This window comes from Camelus bactrianus, chromosome 1 (genome assembly GCF_048773025.1).
Source record: "Camelus bactrianus isolate YW-2024 breed Bactrian camel chromosome 1, ASM4877302v1, whole genome shotgun sequence".
NCBI lineage: Eukaryota > Metazoa > Chordata > Mammalia > Artiodactyla > Camelidae > Camelus > Camelus bactrianus.
The window spans coordinates 57,633,129-57,652,723 of record NC_133539.1 but is presented as its reverse complement, the minus strand read 5'-3'; the positions used below and the strand labels follow the sequence as shown (position 1 = coordinate 57,652,723).

General features: G+C 37.7%; 1 protein-coding gene across 3 annotated transcripts in view; it reads right to left on the bottom strand.

Annotated features, from left to right (window-relative positions):
* The window catches only part of SLC15A2 (solute carrier family 15 member 2), a 34,768-nt gene extending 16,297 nt beyond the window's left edge, over positions 1-18,471 (bottom strand). The window contains exons 1-7 of one of the 3 annotated variants that reach the window (XM_074364496.1): positions 16,590-18,471; positions 14,696-14,783; positions 13,985-14,126; positions 8,235-8,327; positions 6,984-7,083; positions 5,072-5,162; positions 4,738-4,815 (exon numbers count right to left, since the gene is read on the bottom strand). In XM_074364496.1, coding sequence (XP_074220597.1) covers positions 4,738-4,815; positions 5,072-5,162; positions 6,984-7,083; positions 8,235-8,327; positions 13,985-14,126; positions 14,696-14,783; positions 16,590-16,727 — 730 coding nt within the window. In that variant the 5' untranslated portion in view covers positions 16,728-18,471. The remainder of the gene's footprint in view (positions 1-4,737; positions 4,816-5,071; positions 5,163-6,983; positions 7,084-8,234; positions 8,328-13,984; positions 14,127-14,695; positions 14,784-16,589) is intronic. The other 2 variants (XM_010970889.3, XM_074364501.1) reach the window with 2 other exon arrangements.
* Positions 18,472-19,595: the final 1,124 nt, after the last annotated feature.

Genomic DNA, 19,595 nt, shown 5'->3' with positions numbered 1-19,595 from the left:
CTGCAGTTGATACACAAACAAGGATCTTAGCTTCTCATTCAGCACATTCAGTATGTCAATGCTAAAGACAGACTGCTGAAGTGTAGGAATGACTGGAAAATCTCATAAAGGGAGGAAACTGACTTACGTTCCCTGACTTTGGAGTTACAAAACTATGGGAGCCAAGAGAACAGTAACATTGTTGAGATTCTCTTATAATCACAGAAACGGAAGTCATCTCTGAATTCTCACTCTTCTTTCTCCATCTCTACATCTGATATATTACCAGCTTTCACTGATCCTCTGTCTTCAGTGTATTTCCCTTCTACCCGCTTTTTTGCATCACCATGACTCCTGTTTAGGACCTCACAATTTCCACCCTACATTATCAAAAGGGCCATCAACTACTTTCTCATTCCCTAGTGTCTTCTCCTTCTCTCATCTGATGCCAAATTAAAATCTTTTTTCTAGGACCTACTTAATAAGCCCAAACTCCTGGCATGGAAAGCCTTCCCAAGTTTATTATTATCCTGTGGTTATTGTTATCACTAACCATCTCTTGAAGGTTTATTATATATGTAAAGTGTTATGCATTTTACATACAGTACTGATTTAACCTGACAAAATGTGTATTACTGTCTCCATTCTATACATGAAAAAATCTAAGATTAAAGAAACTAAGTAATTTGTACAAGATTTCACAGCTAGAAACTACATTTTTGACCTGAGGCCAGTCTGAGTCAAAAATCGATGCTCTTTGCGGGGCGGGGGGTGGGGGTGGGGAGTATAGCTCAGTGGTAGAGTGTATACTTAGCATGCACAAGGCCCTGGGTTCAATCTCCAGTACCTCCAGTTAAAAAAAAATCTACGCTCTTAACCACCATAAAGCACCTCATTCATTCATTCTTGCATTACACACCATGCTAGACACTACTGGGAATAAAGATAAAAAAGACATGGCCATTGTCTACAGTGGAGCTCCCCTCAACCCACTATGTTCACTTTACCTTCTTTGCTCTCCATTAGGTACCCTGTGCTCTAACTACTATTCATCATCCCCTCAAAAATTTCTTTTCTGTACTATTTCTATTCTTGAGCCCATTCTCTTTCCCTTACCCCCCTTGTTTATTCTTTAACCACATCACCACAGCTATCTATAGGTGAATTTAATTTTGTTTTTTCTTTTATTTTCCAAATTACCAATAATGAGATGTTACTTTTCTAATCATAAAAAAGTACAGTTTTTAAAAAGGATTATTAAATGTAATTAAAATCAGTGGGAGACCTCCATCTTGGTACCCTCCCAGATGTACTTTCCTCTTGAACGGGTTTCCCAGCTCCAGCAAGATGCCCCTCTCAGAGATCTTCTACCAGAGATGCCTTTCTCAGTGACCAGTAGCACTTTCCAATATCCTTACATACCAGAATGCCTGACTTATCTTACTTTTCTCTATCTTAACCTTCTGATTTCTGCATTCCTCTCAGTCAGATTCACTCTATCACTTTTTCTTTATTTATCCTCTCAGTTTCCCAAAGCTTCTCCAAATAGTACCCTTTACTTACCAAAGCCTTTTTACTGTTGACAGAAAAAAATAGTTCAGAGCAAGAATGCCAGACCTGGGAGACTACTGGGTAAATAAAGCGGTGTCTAGACAAGAGGAAGATTTTGGATCAGAAATAGGCTGCTCCTGAAACTTGTTTTTCTTCAGTTTTCTAGGAAGAGGCTGGAATTCTCAGGAATTCTGGTCTAAAAAGTGACAGTGGAGTGATAAAAGGCCAGGTGATGAACTTGACAAGGTCACACTTAAATTTCAAAGCCACTTAAGATGAGTAGGGACCTTGAATTTCCCTACTATCTCCTCCCATTCGTATGGATTGTTGCCTCCCACTTCACAGAGAAAATAAAAGACTTCAAATAAAAACTCTCTCAACTTCCTGCCCCACCCATCCTTTCCTCCATTTAGGTGAAGGTGAGACTCCTCCTCCTGTACAAAGGCAATTCTGCCATGTGTGCTTTCACAATGATTATACTGTCTTCTCTTACATCTTTAACTTCTTTCTCTGCTGGAGTCTTCCTAATAATATTCAAGCAATATCCTCTCGGTTCCATGTCACCTTTCAGCTATAAATAGGTACTGTTTTCCCTTTCTTACCTCTTATTCACTGCCCAGTTGACACTAATTAGTCTTGAATCTTTACCAGTCTACCATAACTGACATCACCAAATCAATGACCTTGTTGTCACTATATTTAATGGACATTTTCTACCCTGTCTCACTTTCCTAGTCAGTAATATTTGTTACTCTGAATGTTTCTCTTCTTGAAATCCTCTCGGTATCCAAGACAGAACTACCATGAGTTCGGCCACTCCTTCTTAGTTTCATTTGTGGGCTTTTCCTCTTTGTTTGTCTCTTAAAAACCTCAGGATTCTATCCCTGCTCTCTTTTTACCCGACTCTTATTATCTCTTAGTTATTCCATCTATTTTCATGACTGAATTGCTATCCATATACTAACAGCTTTAGATCTTATTCTATAGCCCAAACATTTTTTCTGAACTCTAAACCTGTATTTCCAAATAAATGTCTGATACTCCAGTTGGATGTTCCAAGGACATCTAAAATGTGACATGTCCAAAACTAAATTAATTATTATTGCACCAAACCTGTTCTCCCTTACTATCTCAATTAATGACCCCCCCCCCATTCAACAGTTTGCTCAAGTCACAACCCTACATTCAATCTTGGCTTATCTTCCCCTTCGGTTTCATATATCTAATCATATCAAGTTTGTCAATTCTGCCAGGGCCAACTAGGGTGAGCTTAGTGAGGCACTCACCTTGAGCACAAAATTGAAGGGAGTACCAAAAATTCAGTAATCAAGACAAATATATCCATGTCTCACTTTTAACCCATTCTTTTACCACATTATAGTCAGAGATACCATTGAAAAATAAAAATCTAACATTCCACTATTTGAAATCCTTTTGTACCTTTCCACTATCCTCCTGATAAAGTTCTAATTCCTTATGATGTAAACGGTCCTTCATTATCTGGTTTCTGTCAATTTCTCCTCTTTATCTTTTTTATTTCTGTCCCAGGCAATCTGAATTCCTTTAAGTCCTTCAAATAGGTCATACTATCTTTCATCTCCTTGTGTTACAGATACCATGTCCTATTTCTGTTTCACTTCCCCATCTCTTCTTTGATTAACTGCTGTTAAACCTTTAGGTTTTATCTTAGATATCATTTCTTTAGGCAAACCTCTTCTGATCCTCAAAGTCTTAGTCAGACATCCCTCCTGTGTGTTCCTATAGCTTTCTCTGTTTCCCCATTTGTGACACTGATCATACTGTACTGAAAGTTCTCCCTGTGTACTTGTCTGTCTACCTCCTCCTGCTGGACTATATAAGTTCTTTGAAAGCATGAATTCTGTAGCTATCTAACTCACCAATGTGACACCACTACCTAGTACAGAATCTGACACACAGAAGGTTCATTAAACAAATGTTTGCTGAATGAATTAATGAGTGAAATAAATCAAATGAATATTTTAAATTATAGGGAAAAGCCAGAGAATTGAGTTATTAGTACCCTGAAAACCGAAGCAGCTGACTAATGACAGCTAATACTTGTTTAATGTTTCATAATTTATACAACATTTCAGCATCTCTTTTGATTTTCATAATCATTCTGGTATTATAAATATTATTATTATGCAGTAATCCAGAGAAAGAGACACAGTATTAATCAGTAGAAAACAAGGAAAATATTTAGGAAAATGTTTAGCTTCTAAGGGAGAAGGAAGCAGAAAATGTATTATCACAGGTCTCCTAGAAAAACACATAAACCTCCTTAGAACTGGAATTGCAGTCTGAGTAATACTATGAGCCCCCTCTCCCTGGTAGAAAATAATCAGATGGGACATTGAGTCCCTGGGCTCCTTTTCCTCTATTGAGCTCTTTATACATGGACTGGATATCTTCCAGGGGGAGGTGCTACCCAAAGGCCCAGTGTGAGAACAGGTTTCCAGGTCAATGATTAGAAACAATCATGTCCAAGTTTCCCCTTAGACTGTATAAACTAAGCTACACACACATCCCCCTTCCTCCTCCATTGCTGGATTCTTGGCGGTAAAGAGACTGCCACTTGATTTAAGTTGCATCAGTTTCCACCTACTTATCCAACTCCTCTTATTCTCTTTGCTCAAGAGCAAACTTCTTGGGAGCATTGTAGAGCGGGGCAGAAATAGCTAAACTTGGAAACTACTTGAAAAGAATCAAAGAGTTTTAAAAATCTTCCAATTACCAGATAAATAACTATCAGATGAAATAAACTAGTTTGAGAGAAAGGATTAGTTATTTTCCTTGCCTCCTTACATATTATAGTGTATATCAGTACATCTCATATTATGACTGCACATTTGACTACACATTAGGATCACCTAGATATTCAAAAAATTATAGATGTCAAGGCCCTATCCCACCATAAATCTTGATTTAATTGGTCCTGCGTGGGGTCCAGGGATCAGTCTTTCTTAAAGCTCTCTAAGAAAGTTCTTATTAGTTGTATAACCTTGGGTACTTTCTTTTTTTAAGGTTTCTGACTTTATTAAGTTAATTTATCGCCAATATCAATAATGTTTACCTAATATATTAGTGTGAGGACTGAATGAAATAGTTTGTGTAAAGTGCTTACATCATGCTTTACATGTGGGAGGCATCAGTGGTTATTGGTTTCCTCTGCCCTGCTGCACTTACCAAGAGCTATCACCATAAGCAATCCTGGAACTCCAAAAGCCAACGCATAGCAGTCTTTCCCAAAACATTGTATATCTCCTAAAGAAAAAAAAAAAAGCCATCCTGAACCTCGAATCTTTGATGTTCTATTCTGCCAGCTCAGGTTTTTGAGGTCATAGACATGACCTTCCATCACCTGATCTATAATCCTTCTTTTGGGCCAGACAAATCAGGATTAAAAGAAGTTCTCTCAGATTTTCAAACACTTATAAAAGGAGAAGATGGACAGGAGGAAGCCTTGAAGGGATTTCTGGGCCAGAATAAAGCCCTCAGGCCCCTCAGACAAGATCCTAACCTCTCAGCATGGGGGTGACAAATGTAGAAATCAAGCTCCCTGCATTGATGGAGAGGTAGAAGACTGAGAAGTATCTAGTCCGTTCCTCTGCCTGAAAAAACAAAACAGAAACAAATACAGGACAAATCATCAGTGCCATGTGCCTCCAAGCTCCTACCCCTCATGTCCGGACTAACAGAGAGGTACATACACAGAGACAGATTCAGATATTGCCTCCATGGTATGTGAATATTATATTAGATATTTTAACACATATCTGGCTGACCCCATCTTTCTTTCAGAACCTACAACAAACATCTTTAACATTCTTTTACCCTTTTATCTTGGCAAAAATGATCATCTTATCTTACCGTCTTATCTTACAGACTATGCCACTACTGTGTTCTATACATATCCATTCTAATATTAATTTATTTGCATTAAATGTCTGTTCCTTTCAGTGGGTTGAGAGTTCCTTTAGGACACAAATTGTATCTTACTATTTTCTGTAATCCTCACTATCTAGTATAGCACCTGACCTATATTACAGACTTAATATTTACTGACTGCATTAATTAAGTGAATAAATAATTGAATTAAATAACAGATTTTGTGGAATATGTGGTAGGAATAGGACCAGAACATAGGACAGTGGAGTAAACTGTTGCTCAAACAGGGTAATTTACCCAGTGTTTATGGGGAAGTCAGTCAGAGAATATAAAAGGAAATCTGTGAGCTTAGAAGTGGCTGTCCTGTTTTTGAAATATCTTTGTGGAGTAGTTACCAAATGAAGCAACCTGCAAGTAAAGTTGCTGATGCTTTATTCATTAGGAACTTCTGTGCTTTATTCTGGGACCCCAGATCTTTTCCTGACACATTAATACAATCTTCATTTTCTATTTATGGTGTGTTTTGCTTCCTCTTCTAGTCCTCATTTAAACCTATTCCACTCATCTATGTGTACAGTTTATTGTGGATAGAACCCCACTTGCCAAAGGTTGGTTATTTCTCCAAAGTCAGCAAGCAATTATGATCTATGGATCTTCGGGCAGATAAAGAATATAAAATAACTCAAATGGTCTGAAGGGTAAGAGAAACACCAGAAGTCAGGACACAGAGGAATAACAGAGAGGAAAAAACCAGAAACATGATAAATAGCTGTAGAAGAGGGAATAATACATGAAGACAGACAAAAAAGAAAACTAAGAGGAAAAAGAAGAAGCTAGAAATGTTGGCTGGTCTAAGAATAGACTATTTCCCTTGTCTAGTTGTCACTGCTCTTCATTCAGGCCCATTTTTACCTTTACTCATACCAGGTCTCCCCCCACCCCCACCCCCATTGACAGTGAATAGTATTTAGGAAAAGAAGGAATGATCATCCAGACAGATTCATCTATAGAAACTCAATCTGTTTTATTCTTAATGGTCATTTTCCCTGTTCACAGAATCTGAAAGCTAGAGATGCTTAAGTCACCTCTACACTACTCATCACCTCCCATCCCCAGAGAGACCACCATGTTTCTTCTTAAATACCTCAAATGAGAGTAAACTCACTGCTTCCAACTCTAATTATTTAAAGTTTTTCTTCCCATCAAGCAAAAAGCTAACTTCCTGTAGTTTTACTCATTGATCTCTGGTTTAATTACTGACGTCTTTCCAATATCTATGGACAGCTATAATATTCTCTTTATTTCTTATCCAGGTTAAATATATCCATTTCTATCAACCTTTCTTCATAATATGTGTCTTTAGTCCATCTACCATCCTGGCCATTTTTCTCCATATTAATGACCAGTACCTGGCATTGAACACAACTTCTCAGATATGATCTGACTAGTGGATCACTTCAATCTTGGCAAATGGCTACCTGCCAGGTACCTTATTTAATGACTGTTCTACATTTTTGAAAATACAGAAATAACAGAATTCTTACATGTTTCTCTTCAAACTGGTCTCCACCAAAAGCTGCCACACAGGGTTTGATACCTCCTGTCCCCAAAGCTATCAGACTCAAGCCAATCATTGATAGGACTCTGAAACAGAGAGGTGAGAATACTAACCATATTGATACTAAACACAACTGTAGAAATTGAATATAGAGCTACAGGTGGAAAAAAATGTACACAAGGGTAAGGACCTCCTTCACATTTCTATACCGTGGGCATTTTCCACATGCTTTCACTCCTAGGGGAGAACCAGGGGCCATGACATTCTTTACAACTCTTGAGCTTCTGCCAGAAAGTATACATTACACGGGAAGATTTTGTCCCTGATAGTTTCATTTGCCCTTTGTGTGCAACAGATAGAAGCAGATACTGCAGGAACTCCAAAGGTAAAACACTGGTTCCGAATCTTGTCTTAGTCAAAGGTACACTTCAATGGAAAGACCTTATGAACCCATATCCCATATATCTTTACTAATCACAAAAGAAAATGTTGAAATTAATCATAATTAATAGGAGAATCAACAGTAATTTTTGATGGAATGACAGTAAGGGGGTATCTAATATTTATCAAATTTCAAACAAAATTCTTAACTCTTTGGAAAATGCACATATAGGCACATTATAAACATGAATATATATGATCTGCTTTTTTTTAATTAAAAAAAAATTTTAATCATCTGCTTCTTGAACAACTCTAACCCTCCCTACTAACTACAGCAAGAGACATGAGAATCTGTCAAAAGGCTCTGGCATCATAACGTCAATAGCTTAAGTAAAGAGGAAGAGAGCAACTGGAATATGGAGAGCTACACATAAATGGAAATAATCCAAGCTTTGAATATAAATTCTACAACGTATTATAAGCAAATATTAGAGATTTTTTTTAACCCAAGTAAAGTAAAATGCATGGGTAGGTGAATAGGTGAGGGAATATGGACGGCATGAAGGTTTTAATGATTGTCTTCAAGTATATGAAGAGTTTTTATGAGAAGGATACTAACTAGGCATTCTACAAGTCCCCAAATGTTTGATAAGAACAAATGAGCTCAGACAAAGCAGGAAAGAGTTCAACTGGTCACAATCTTTTCTTCTTAACCAATTTTGTAATAAAATAGTGGGTTGGAAAAAAAAGGGACATCTCTGGTAAGAAGACAGAAAAACATCTGTAAAGAATGCGTGAGACATTTACCTATCCAATGGAAGAAAAGTGGTTCAGTTTATTACATGGTTTTACTCACGTGTGTACCACTGGTCCCCCCAGTATTGGTAAGGCACCCATGGATTTGATCACATGGCCAAGCACATACACCAAGGAGAGATAGATGATTGTCCTGTTGAGAGAGTTAAGCCAGTCAGTCTACAAACAGAATTTAGAGATTTGAGTAATACAAACAAGGAGTTCATACTGTTCTCAGTGCCAGGATAAATGAAGTGAAAGGAGAAAGGGGTGGAAGAGGAAAGAATTACCTGAGAAATACAAATAGAAATAATAACGGTGAACAAAGCAAATGGACTAGAAAGGTAGACAGCAACTCTTTACCCTCTAGTGTTAGAGATAATGGACATTTCTCACACCTGCTCTCTCCTTTTCCCCCCACTTACTCCACACATACACAGAATTTCCCTGATCTTGTAGAAATATGTCAAGAAATGGATTTGTAGTGAGTGACAGTGTTTGTACTTTGACCTGATTTATTTTTTCCCCAAGGAATGTCTTTGGCTCTAAAAATCCATAAGGGTCAAGGAAGAATGTCATGTAGACATCAAAAAAAAGGATTGCTAAAACAAAGAACTTTCTCCAAACACAATCACTGGGATATACAGAGATGTAAAGGGCTCACAGGTTCAGTCTGGTCTTGAACTCTTGGGTTAATTGCAGTCCCTAACACAGTTTCCTCATGGACAAATTACCAAGGGTAAAAAAGGAGTCAGGGACTTTGAATAGACTGTCCAGTGATATAGCTCATGCCATTGGTAGGGACTTCTTGTGTTGTTTTTCAAAAAAAAAAAAAAAACTGAATGGCAAATAGGGAGTAGAAGAGTGAGGAATTCCAGTAAAAACATATGTAGAGATATACACACTGAAACGTGGCACACTACCACATACACAATATGCTCCTTATGTGTATGACCACACCAGCAGTCTTTCTCATATAAGTAGGGTATTAGTATAAGAAGGAACCTTGAAAATTATACAGTTTACTTCTGTGATTTTTTAAAGTGATATATGCTAATATGGAATATAAAGAATGGAAAGGAGGTAGTGGAGAGACGCTGGAGGTGCCAGAAATCTCAGAAAGCGGATTTCTCATTCTAAATACTTAATCTTCCTAGGTTGGCTCTTCAGGATGAATAGATCTTACAGGGTTTATAATGGCAAGCAGGGGATAAGAAGATGAATGACTATTTCAGGGGTAGTTAATACCAGGGGAGGGGGCAGGCTTTCCCAGAAAGCCTTGTAGTATCTTCTGGAGAAAAGTTCTCTTTGTTGGAATTTAAAAAATGAGTAGAAAGAAAGAGAATAAAAAGGGACTAAAACAAGGCCAGTTATTATGAACCCGAAAACAAATGATTTATGCTAAATCATCACAGAGAAAAAATAAAAGAATTCTGAGCTGGAGGCATAGAGTCTGAATAGGGAGATCAGAGCGATACCAGCTTGTTGGACTAAATGAATGAGAGAAGTTGGACTAAATGAATGAGAGAAGTGTAGATGGCTTAGGAGGAAAACAGGCAACCTTCTAGGTGAAGGATTTGGGGAACTAGTCTAGAATATGAAGAATGTAAGAGAGGAAGCTAATGACAGGAAACTTTAACAGAAGGAAAGAGCAGTCAAAAGAGGCCTGAAAATTCTGCATTTGAAATGGAGTCATTGGGGTCATTATAATCCCAACCACAGGACACAGAACTGTTTTAGATAGACCAGACTTCCCATTTGCAAATAAGGAAAAGAGAAATCCAGAGAAGTCAAAGGATATTTCTAAAGTGACATTCTAATTAGTGTTAGAATTAGGTCTAGAACTTCTACTTTCTTACAGCCCAGTTTTCCTTCAGCTTTATCATGAACAAGTTTTTTTTTTTTTTTTTTAATGGAGGTACTGGGGATTGACTTGAACCCAGGACCTTGTGCATGCTAAGCATATGCCCTCATATGCCCTACCACTGAGCTATACCCTTCCCGCTATCATGAACAAATTAATGTGGAAAAAAGAAAGCGAAGAGGAAAAAGTTTTCAGTTTTATTTCACAATAAGAATGTCAAAATCCAGAGCCATTTTTAATTAGAGCTTAGGAGCTGAGAGGACTATGTGCAGTGATGGCAAAGGAAGAGGCCTAGCATAAAGAGGGTCAACTCTGACCAGATAAAAAAGATATGAGAGGGAAAGGTCATGGGACAGAGCCCCATGGAGAAAGAGAAAGGGAAAGTGTAGCAAGGACATCCAAAAGTACATTTGGCAGCAAACATATTGAAGAGAGTGGTTTTAAGGGCTTGCCAAGATCAAGCGTCCAGACTGATAGAGATGGGTCACAGGGTATAAAAACCAATACTAGGGACTATGACTAAAAATGTTTTTCTCTCTTAAAAGTAACTTAGCATCAAAAATAGCAACCTAGCATATAATTAACCCTCTTAGTAGATTTTTAAAGAAATCATGAAAAGCCAGTATCCATGCTTAATAAATTTTGTTTTCTATTGTCTATCTATTGGCTACTCTTTCCTACATGTAGCCCAGGAGGAAGATTCACTTCTCTCCTGATACAGGGAGTTCCTTACATAAGAGTCAGGGGTCCTGGGTGCCCATTTTCTCTGAACAAAACTATGGTTCTGGGACAACAAAGAGAGGAAGAACTTTTAATAGAAGTTGTTTACTAAATTGAGAAAATTGACCCTTGAAGGTGTGAACAATCTTTCTAATGTTATAGGATGTTTTTCATCCTGAAAATAACATCTGAAGAAAAGTAAACACATAGATGCAGACTCATGCAGGGGAGCACAGAAAAGGTGAGGAAAAACTTTTAGTTTGAAACATTTAATCTACACCCTTTTTCCTTTAGCTAATGAAGAAAAGAAGACTATAGGTTCAAATCAAAAAAGAGAGTGAAGACAAAACCTGCTGTTTTCCTGATTTTCCGGCCTAAGAAAGCAGGGTAAAGTATGATGGCAGGGTAGTTGTAAACACTTATTTTCTTATGTTGCTGTCATCACTGTCTTTGTACATGTGAACTTGTACATACACACATAAGCTATTCCTGTTTTCTCAAACCCACATCCTTTCTGAAAGAGATACCAATTCATCCCCAAAATAGTTCTATTATTTAAAAAGCAACCATAATACTCACTACAAAATAAAAGTCATCTTCATGCCTGCCCACACCTACCCTCAGACGTGTGCTTACATTTGAGTATCTGAGAGTGATAAATTTATTAACTGAAACACTTATTGCGGGCCTGCTATGTACCAGGCACTGTTCTAGGTGCTTTGGATAAAAATATAAAGGAGATTTTGTCTTCTAAGTGTTTGGAAGAAGACAGTAGATTCATATACAGGTAGTTATTAATAAGACAGAATTGTTAAATGTTACATTTACCAAGCAAAGAGTAAAAACAAGGGTGAAAAAACAAGGAGTTCAGAGAATATTAGATTACTTCCAGCTAGTGGTGAAAGGTGAGGGGCAGAGAATACCCCATAGCATAAGTAACATTTGAATTGAGCCTTAAAGAGTTTGCACGTGGAAGGCTGGCAAGGAAGGAGATTCCATGAAGTAGAAACTGCAAATGGACATACAAAAAATGGCCTGGCTATCATTAGGGAAATATTAGCATTCCATTTTTCTCTAGTGAACATTCTTGAAAGGGAGTAAGTTTGACAATAAGAGCAGAAAGGTAAGTTGGGATGAGATTAATTAGACAATGGGTTAGTCAGCAGAAATTTTTGAGCAGAGTAGTAATGTGAACAGGGATTTCTTTTAGGTAGATTAATTTGGGTGTAGGGCATAGCCCCAGTTGTGAAAAAAGGATATAGAAAGCAATGAAAACATTTTAGGTGTCCATTTCAATAGCCCAGTTTAGTGGCTAATGAAAAACAAAGCTAGAGTAGTGGCAATTAATGGCAGTGGGATTCAGTGTTGAAGACGGATAAATGTGTCAGATATTATAGAAAAAGTAAGGTAGAACTTGAGAACTGATTGGATGTAGGAGTATAGGGAAGCCAGGAGAGAGGATAAGGTGTAATTGCTAGTGTGCAGTTTTAATGCATACCAGGGATAGGATTACAGATTTCAAGGAGCTATCAGCATAGAGCTAAAATTGACACCTCAGGGCCTGCTGAGGGAGAATCTGGAGAAAGGGAAGAGGGTCAAAGGTAAACACCAGGGAAATGCCTACATTCAGGAAAGAATGAAGTAAGCCAAAGGCAAAAGGAAAGCCAAATAAGAAAGAATCCAAAAAAATAAGCAGAAAAGAACCAGAAAATACAGTGCTAGAGAAGCCCAGGAAGTTTCAAGAATACAGGCGTGATAAACAGACGGAAATTTTAAAACAAGTTCAGAGTGAATAAGAATATAGAAAAGACCTCTGGAACTTGATAACAAAGAGATCATTATCAGTGATTTTAGAGAAAGGAATTTCAACAGGATAAAAAGATAACATATAATACATTTTTGTACTTACCACAATCTGCTCTGTATTAAAGCTAGTTGAACATGAGCAATGTGAAGCAGGTATTATGTCTCACTCATCACTTTATCCCTCATGGTTCTTTGGACAAATAGAATTTACTCAATAAACTTTTACTGAATTTAATTGGACTCTATTGCATTGCATTATATTACTCTGCCCTAAGGGGTGATACTGAAGAGTGAGAAAGGATGGTAACAAACATAAATAAACCTTTGTAAGATCTGGAGGTAATGGTCACAAAGGAAGGTTAACAATAGTTTTGTTTGTTTAAAGTTACCAAGAGATTTTCACATGCTTTAGATACAGGAAAAGACTGTCTCTGAGGAAGAATTTAAAGGCAAGAGAGGAAAGTACTAAGGTTACAAAGACCCTAAGGAGAGTGATCTAGGTGATGGTGATACATATGTAAAAATTCATCCAGCTGTACATTTAAGACTTCTGAATTTGTGTACTTTACCTTCTTTTGGCGATTTTACAGTGTGAATTAGCTTTTTAAAGTCTATAAGAATTCATCCAGTAAAGAAACCTTTTTAGCTTTATTCAGCCCTGCATTTCTCAAACTTATTTGACCATGAGAGCTTTATGCTCCAACATAATATTCATTCGATCCTATACAACCAATTTTCAACACTTTGAGAAATGCTAATTTAGACAATTCCATAAATGACAAGTCCGTAGAAAATAAGTGAGCGATGGGTATCCAAGATCCTTCTCCAGCCTATGAGGAGGATGTTGTAGGGAACAACTATAACATTATCCCATAGACATCTCTTGGTGCTATTTTCAGAGACATAAAAGATACTGAACTGAATAGACCATTAGTCTAATTCATGAAAATACTTACTATAGTCTTAAGAAACTACAGAAGGAGGTTAGAGAAGAGAAACAGAGATGGCAAGAGAGCTGAAAAGAGAGACACCTAAGAAGATACTAAAAGAGTTAGGATGGCTCAATCTGGAGAAGAGATGGATAGTATACCAAATAACTACACTGAATTATAAATTTTCTTGTGGGTAGTAGCAATCGCTATCACACCTGAGATCAGAACAAGAATTGGTCTTAAACTACCAAATGGAGGATTAAAATTAGATAAAAGAAAAAAAAAAACCCTCCCAAATGAACAGGATGTAAAAATACTAGAAAAACTGATAATGAAGAGACAAAACCTTTCTGTGTTGTCTGAGAGAGATTCTTATTTGTCATGGATGACATAAGTATGTTCTTCTTTGGAAGCAAGAGGCTAGAAGTGATAGCCTCTGCACAATTAATCTGTGAAGCTTCTTGGGTTGAGACCTCCCATCGTTCTTACTTGAATTTCCCCAGCCATGAGTCAGCAATGGCTGCTCCCAGGATGGGAGTGAAATAACAGAGGCTGCTGAAGGCATGGTATACAGATGTGGAAGTGTTTTCACTCCAATGCAGGAAATACAGGAAATACAGGGTCAGCACAGCTGAAGCAAAAAAAAAAAAAAAAAGGAGACAAAACAAGATAGATGCATTAAAATGACTTATGGGAGAACATTTGATCTGGTCTTTGAAGGTGATCTTGACCTTCAATACTCCTATCAGTGAAGCGACTTTGGATTTGGGGAAAGTGAATGGGGCTATGCATAGTGTATAAATGCAATATTCCTCCCTTTAGTGTATGTGTACAGAGCATCATTTAGCCCAATCCCAAAGAACATGGGGTTTCAATATCCCTTCCTTCTCCTTCTCAGCAGCAATATAGTTCATAGACCTGAAGAATAGAAATGAAGAATGGAATGCCGATAATGCGAGTTTTTCCACTTACGTTCTCATAGGCTGTGTTCTGGTTTCCATTAGGCCTTTCTGTCCTTGGCCTGTGTAAGTTAGTAGGTAAAATCCTATGAGGCATTTATTGGAGGTTTTGGTGAAAGAAAAGGACCAATTGGGTGAAGGCAGAAAGAGTGGATAAGGGAAATAAGTGCATATAAGACCAGGTTGTTACAAACATGGGATGAGAGTGAAGAGCAGGACTCTGGGACACAAAATTACCTACCTTTCATGCCATAATAGGAAAATCGCTCACAGAATTCATTCACCACAATGAAGGCAATACTCAGTGGATAGTTGGAGCCACAGATTTTCTATGAAACAAAAAGGCAATGGTTCAGCTGTGAGATATATTTCCCTATTTAAACCATTAGATTGCTCCACTGAAAAATTATTTAAGTCACCATGATAGGTAATGTGAATCAATGGTCCCTACTCTTCATGAAACAGACAGTATCATACTAAAAGTGCTTGCATTCTTGATTTAGGAGTAAGAGAAACTATTCTGAATATTACTTTATTCCTCGTTCATTTAACAAGGAATTGCTCAGGCATTCCTTGATTCTGGACCCAGGACCTATTCATTGTCCCACAAGTCCTAAATGAAAAGCTTAGGGTCCTGGGCAGGAGAATAATCATTCTTATTTCTAGGAACAGAATGAGAAGTTGACTCCTGGACATGAATTCATGTCCAAGCAGCTATACTCAGATGTCAGTATCCTGTTTAGCTCCACTGTGCAGATTAACCTCTGTCCCCACCTGCCCTTTTCACCATGCTGGGAGGAATCCTGGCAATATGAAGGTTTACCATTTAGAGGCTATTGGAGCTGGGCACAGAGCTCAATACAGATTCCTAAATGTAAGCTGACAGATCACTCTGAACTTGGGGAGAGAGTTCTTACATCTTGTTAAATTAAATGTCCATTTTTTCTACGAAAGAGAGATTCTATAACATTTTCATGCTAATCCTATTGGGCAATAAAAGGACTAAACTATTTCATGTACTGTATCAGTCAGAGTATAAGGAATATCATGTTTTATTTCAAATCCCTACCCCTTATGACAGCCCAACTAACATGTCAGGGAGATGGAGATATCCATATTTGGTTCAATAAAATTTTATCATGAGATTTTTATTGCCTCTTCTTATTCATAACATGTATAGACATCTTTGTGAGCAACTTTAAATTCTGTGGGACCAGATGATATAGAACTAAGTAAATAATGTACTCATTCTTTTATCCAATGGATATACATAAACATCCCTCCTAAATATTAATACACATTAATGTATGGTTGAAAACTTGCTTGAAAGATACAATGAATTAGGCTTCTTACCTTCCCAGCTCTCAGCTTGAGAATTATGCAACCTGGAATTTAGTTGACATACTTTGACTAGCTATGTAACACCGTCACTGGCTGTGTTAACATACTGACCCTGGCCATGTCACTATACCTGTCTTTATACTTCAGTTCTATTATTTCAAAGAAACAACCACCTCTAGAATACTACCACCTCTTTGCGGAAAGTAAGAACTCAGTAAATATTGGCTAGTTTTACTATATCCTCTCCACTTACAGGATTTTGATATGAGGATATGAGACAATGAATTTGATAGTGCTTTAACAAGTGTATAAAGTAAAATATTATTATTACTTCTTCATTTCTCTGTCCTTTGTCCCACTGTAAACTGGAACATACAGTAATAGAGACTAGATCTATTCTAAAACTTCTCTTGGTGTCCAGCATAGACTCTGAGCACCGGCGGAAGTTTTTAAGTTGGTAAAGAAAGAACAGTCACACACAGTTCTCCAGAAAGGAGTGCCTGCCAAGTTTCCCTGGACATTCAAGTAGCTTTTATTTCCACCCCAGAGAAACTCAGAATTTACAATGAAATACAGCAGAATCCTGGATACCAACTGAAGAACTCTGACGACCTCTTCCTGCTGCTTCCTCTCCTAAACAAAGGTTTAGGTTTAGTTTACAGGTTAATTCTAACTCCAAGCGAGAATAGCTTCTAATACTCTAATACAGCTCAGCCTGAGCTCCAGAGGCCAAGGAAGAGACCAAAAGAGCAAGTCTGTTCCTGTCAGAGGCAGAACTGAATCTGGGAACTCACCGGAGATGGCTTCTTTGGAAAGCTGGGGGGTCGAGGTTGTACCTCTTCAGTGGAGACAGGTGAAAAAAGAGTTTCCTTGGACTCATTTTTCTGGAAGGGATTCATGGCTAGCTCCTTACTCTCTCTCTCTTCAAGCATTTGGCTTCGGTAGGCAGTTGGGACAGCTGCCAGCCTACAGTGAAAAGGGGGACTTGGGAGGGGAAGAGGGGGTGGCTTCAGCAACTAGGTTTAACCCTGTGGGTGTCAGGCTTCAGCAGCTGCCTGGCCCAGAGAAAAGCAAACAGCTACAGAAAAACAAAGGGTTGGGCCTCAGAGAGTGGGTCAAAAGAATGATTATGTAAAAGGTAGAGCATGGGGAAGTGAGAACACATCATGAGATAAAGCTGGGGAATTGCAAGTGAATGAAAATTAGTTAAGACTACAATGCCTGGAGCACAGCCTAGAGCACAGATTTAAAAATAAATTTCAAAGTAACAATAGCTGCCATTTATTGCACACCCTATTATAGGCAAGGTTAATACATATATATCTATATGTTCTAATTCTTACTACTATTCCCATTTTACAGAAACTAATGTCCCAAGAAGTTACATAATCTGTCCAAAGTCATGTGGCTATTAAGTGGCAGATCTGGAATTTTTACTATGCCTTGACAGAGAGATTAGTATCAGTAATGCCTGTGGTCATTACTCAGGAATGAAGACTATGGGAATGGAAACACAGGAATATGGGGAAACTGAGATGCACTGAAGAGGAAAAGTCATCTTCAAATTGAATTTGCAGAGACAGCAACAAATTTTGGTTTTCAACATAACTCAGTTCAACTAGATATTTTAAAATGTACCTATATCTATATCTCTATATATCTTATATCAATTAAAGAGGCAGAGCTCAAAGAAATGAAAGTAAACAGTTGGTGATGTACATTTGTGAATCATTCTTCTCCTTTGCTAAATTCATTCCCTGTGTTTTCATTTTCTCACTTCAAGATGAATCCATCATTTCATTAGCAAGTAAAATTTAACTTGTGTAAAAATTATAAACCAGTTATTTTCTAGGTACTAATATAAACATCATTTTCCTTAATTTTCAGTGAATGAACTCCCAAATGGCTCCAGAATATAATATTTAGTTCTTATCAGAGGAGGAACAAGAACAAACATGGCAGTGACAGATGCATTTTATACAGTATTATTTTTGCTAAGTCAAAGAGGTAAAAGAAGAGTAAGTGGCTTGTCTAGCTGTCAGTCAAAAGAAAAAGGAAAATAATGGCTAGAGAGTGATAAGAAAAATGAGAACTAAACCAACAAGGAAGCCAGAAACAGGAGAATGAATTATTTTATTTAAGAACACAAGAGAGAGAGAGAGAGAAACTGTGACTATCTCTCATACTATTTTAACATTACCTGTTTGAGCAATTTATTGACAAAAAGACCGTGATAAACTCTACCCTTTTCTCCCTAAACTCTATCTCAGACTTTGACCATGTTTTCTCAGCTTCTATTACACTCCTCGTCCCGCTTCTATCCCACCAACCTTTACCCAAAGAAGAGTCCAGCTTCATTTCTGACTGAGACATTAATGATTAAGCTGTAGTTATTCTTTCAGAAAGCACTGCCCTTTCTGACATAGTTTGGTCAAAAACAAATGAACAGTCAGAAGTTACTAGTCAAGTTAACCACTAGAGGCACAGATGCCTTTAAAATCTAATTATGTCAGTGGCTCCCCCTGCTCTGGCCTCGTACCTCTAGAATTTGATCTGGCAGAGCAGATGGAATAGCACATGTATGCAAGGCACCAATTCATTTGCACTCATAGGTGCCCTGAATACCAAACTTTAGATAGTTGACACTAGTTCTCTGATACTCCTTTGTTTAGATAAAATTCTTCTTGGGTTATGGCAATACAATGCTAACATTCATAGAATCAAATAATGTCAGAGAGGGAAGGAATCTTAATCTTGTCCTATGGAAACTAAGCTTCCCTGATGATAGAAATCATTTAGGGATATATATATGTATATTTATATTTATATAAATTTACAGAGCAAATCACACACACACACACACACAAACTTATAGGCCTTTCCTTTGAAAAATCTTATTCAATAGATCTAAATAGGGATCTAAGAATTTGTATTTTTAATAAGCATCTCCAGTAATTCTTACAACATGGGTTTGGTGAACACTGGTTTGAAATCCCTCTGCTAGTCTAGTCTGAAGAATATTGCATAAGAGTTCAGAGGGACCAAGAAAGGACTAGAACCCCAGGCTCCAAGACCTATTCTAGAGCCGTCCTATCTTATCAAGGTGGCTCTTACACACCATTAGTTTTGCCAAGTTGAATCAGATAGCGGATAAAAGGCAAAAGGCCAAAGAGAAAAGCAAGTCTTGAAGAGAGTATAAACTCTTCAGAGACAAAAAATATAAGAAAAGTAGAAGAACCTAAATCAGTGAGAAAAGTAAAAAATATTTGTGACGTCAATGATTATGATAGTCTACAGTTGTGTACAAAAAGGAGACTGCGGCTCTAAAATGATAGTGTTGGCTGAAATAAAATGCACAACCTAAAAGTTGAGAGTTATGTTTTATTCTGTGGATATTTCTGAGGACTCAGCCCAGAATGACAGCCTCTCAGATCGCTCTGAGGGACTACTCCAAAGAAGTAGGGAGGAGCCAGGATATACAGGAGTTTTACAACAAAGACCAGGTAGTCAGAACATTAAAAGATTACTGTCAACAAAAGAAAAACAGACATCTCAAGGTAAAGAATTTAGTGCTTTTCTGTGTATGGGAAGGAGCAAATGTCTGGGCTCACTGAAATCATTCCTTTGACAAGCACCTAGCTATCTAAAGCCAGTATCCTGTCCTCTTACATTCTGAGTCCCCTCAGAGGACCACTGTGGAGGGCTGCAGAGGCTGGGCTGCCTGCTTGTCTGCACCCTGAGCTGACTGTGGGGGGTGGTGGCAGCTTGATGACATGGTGGAGTCAGCATTTTGTTTACTG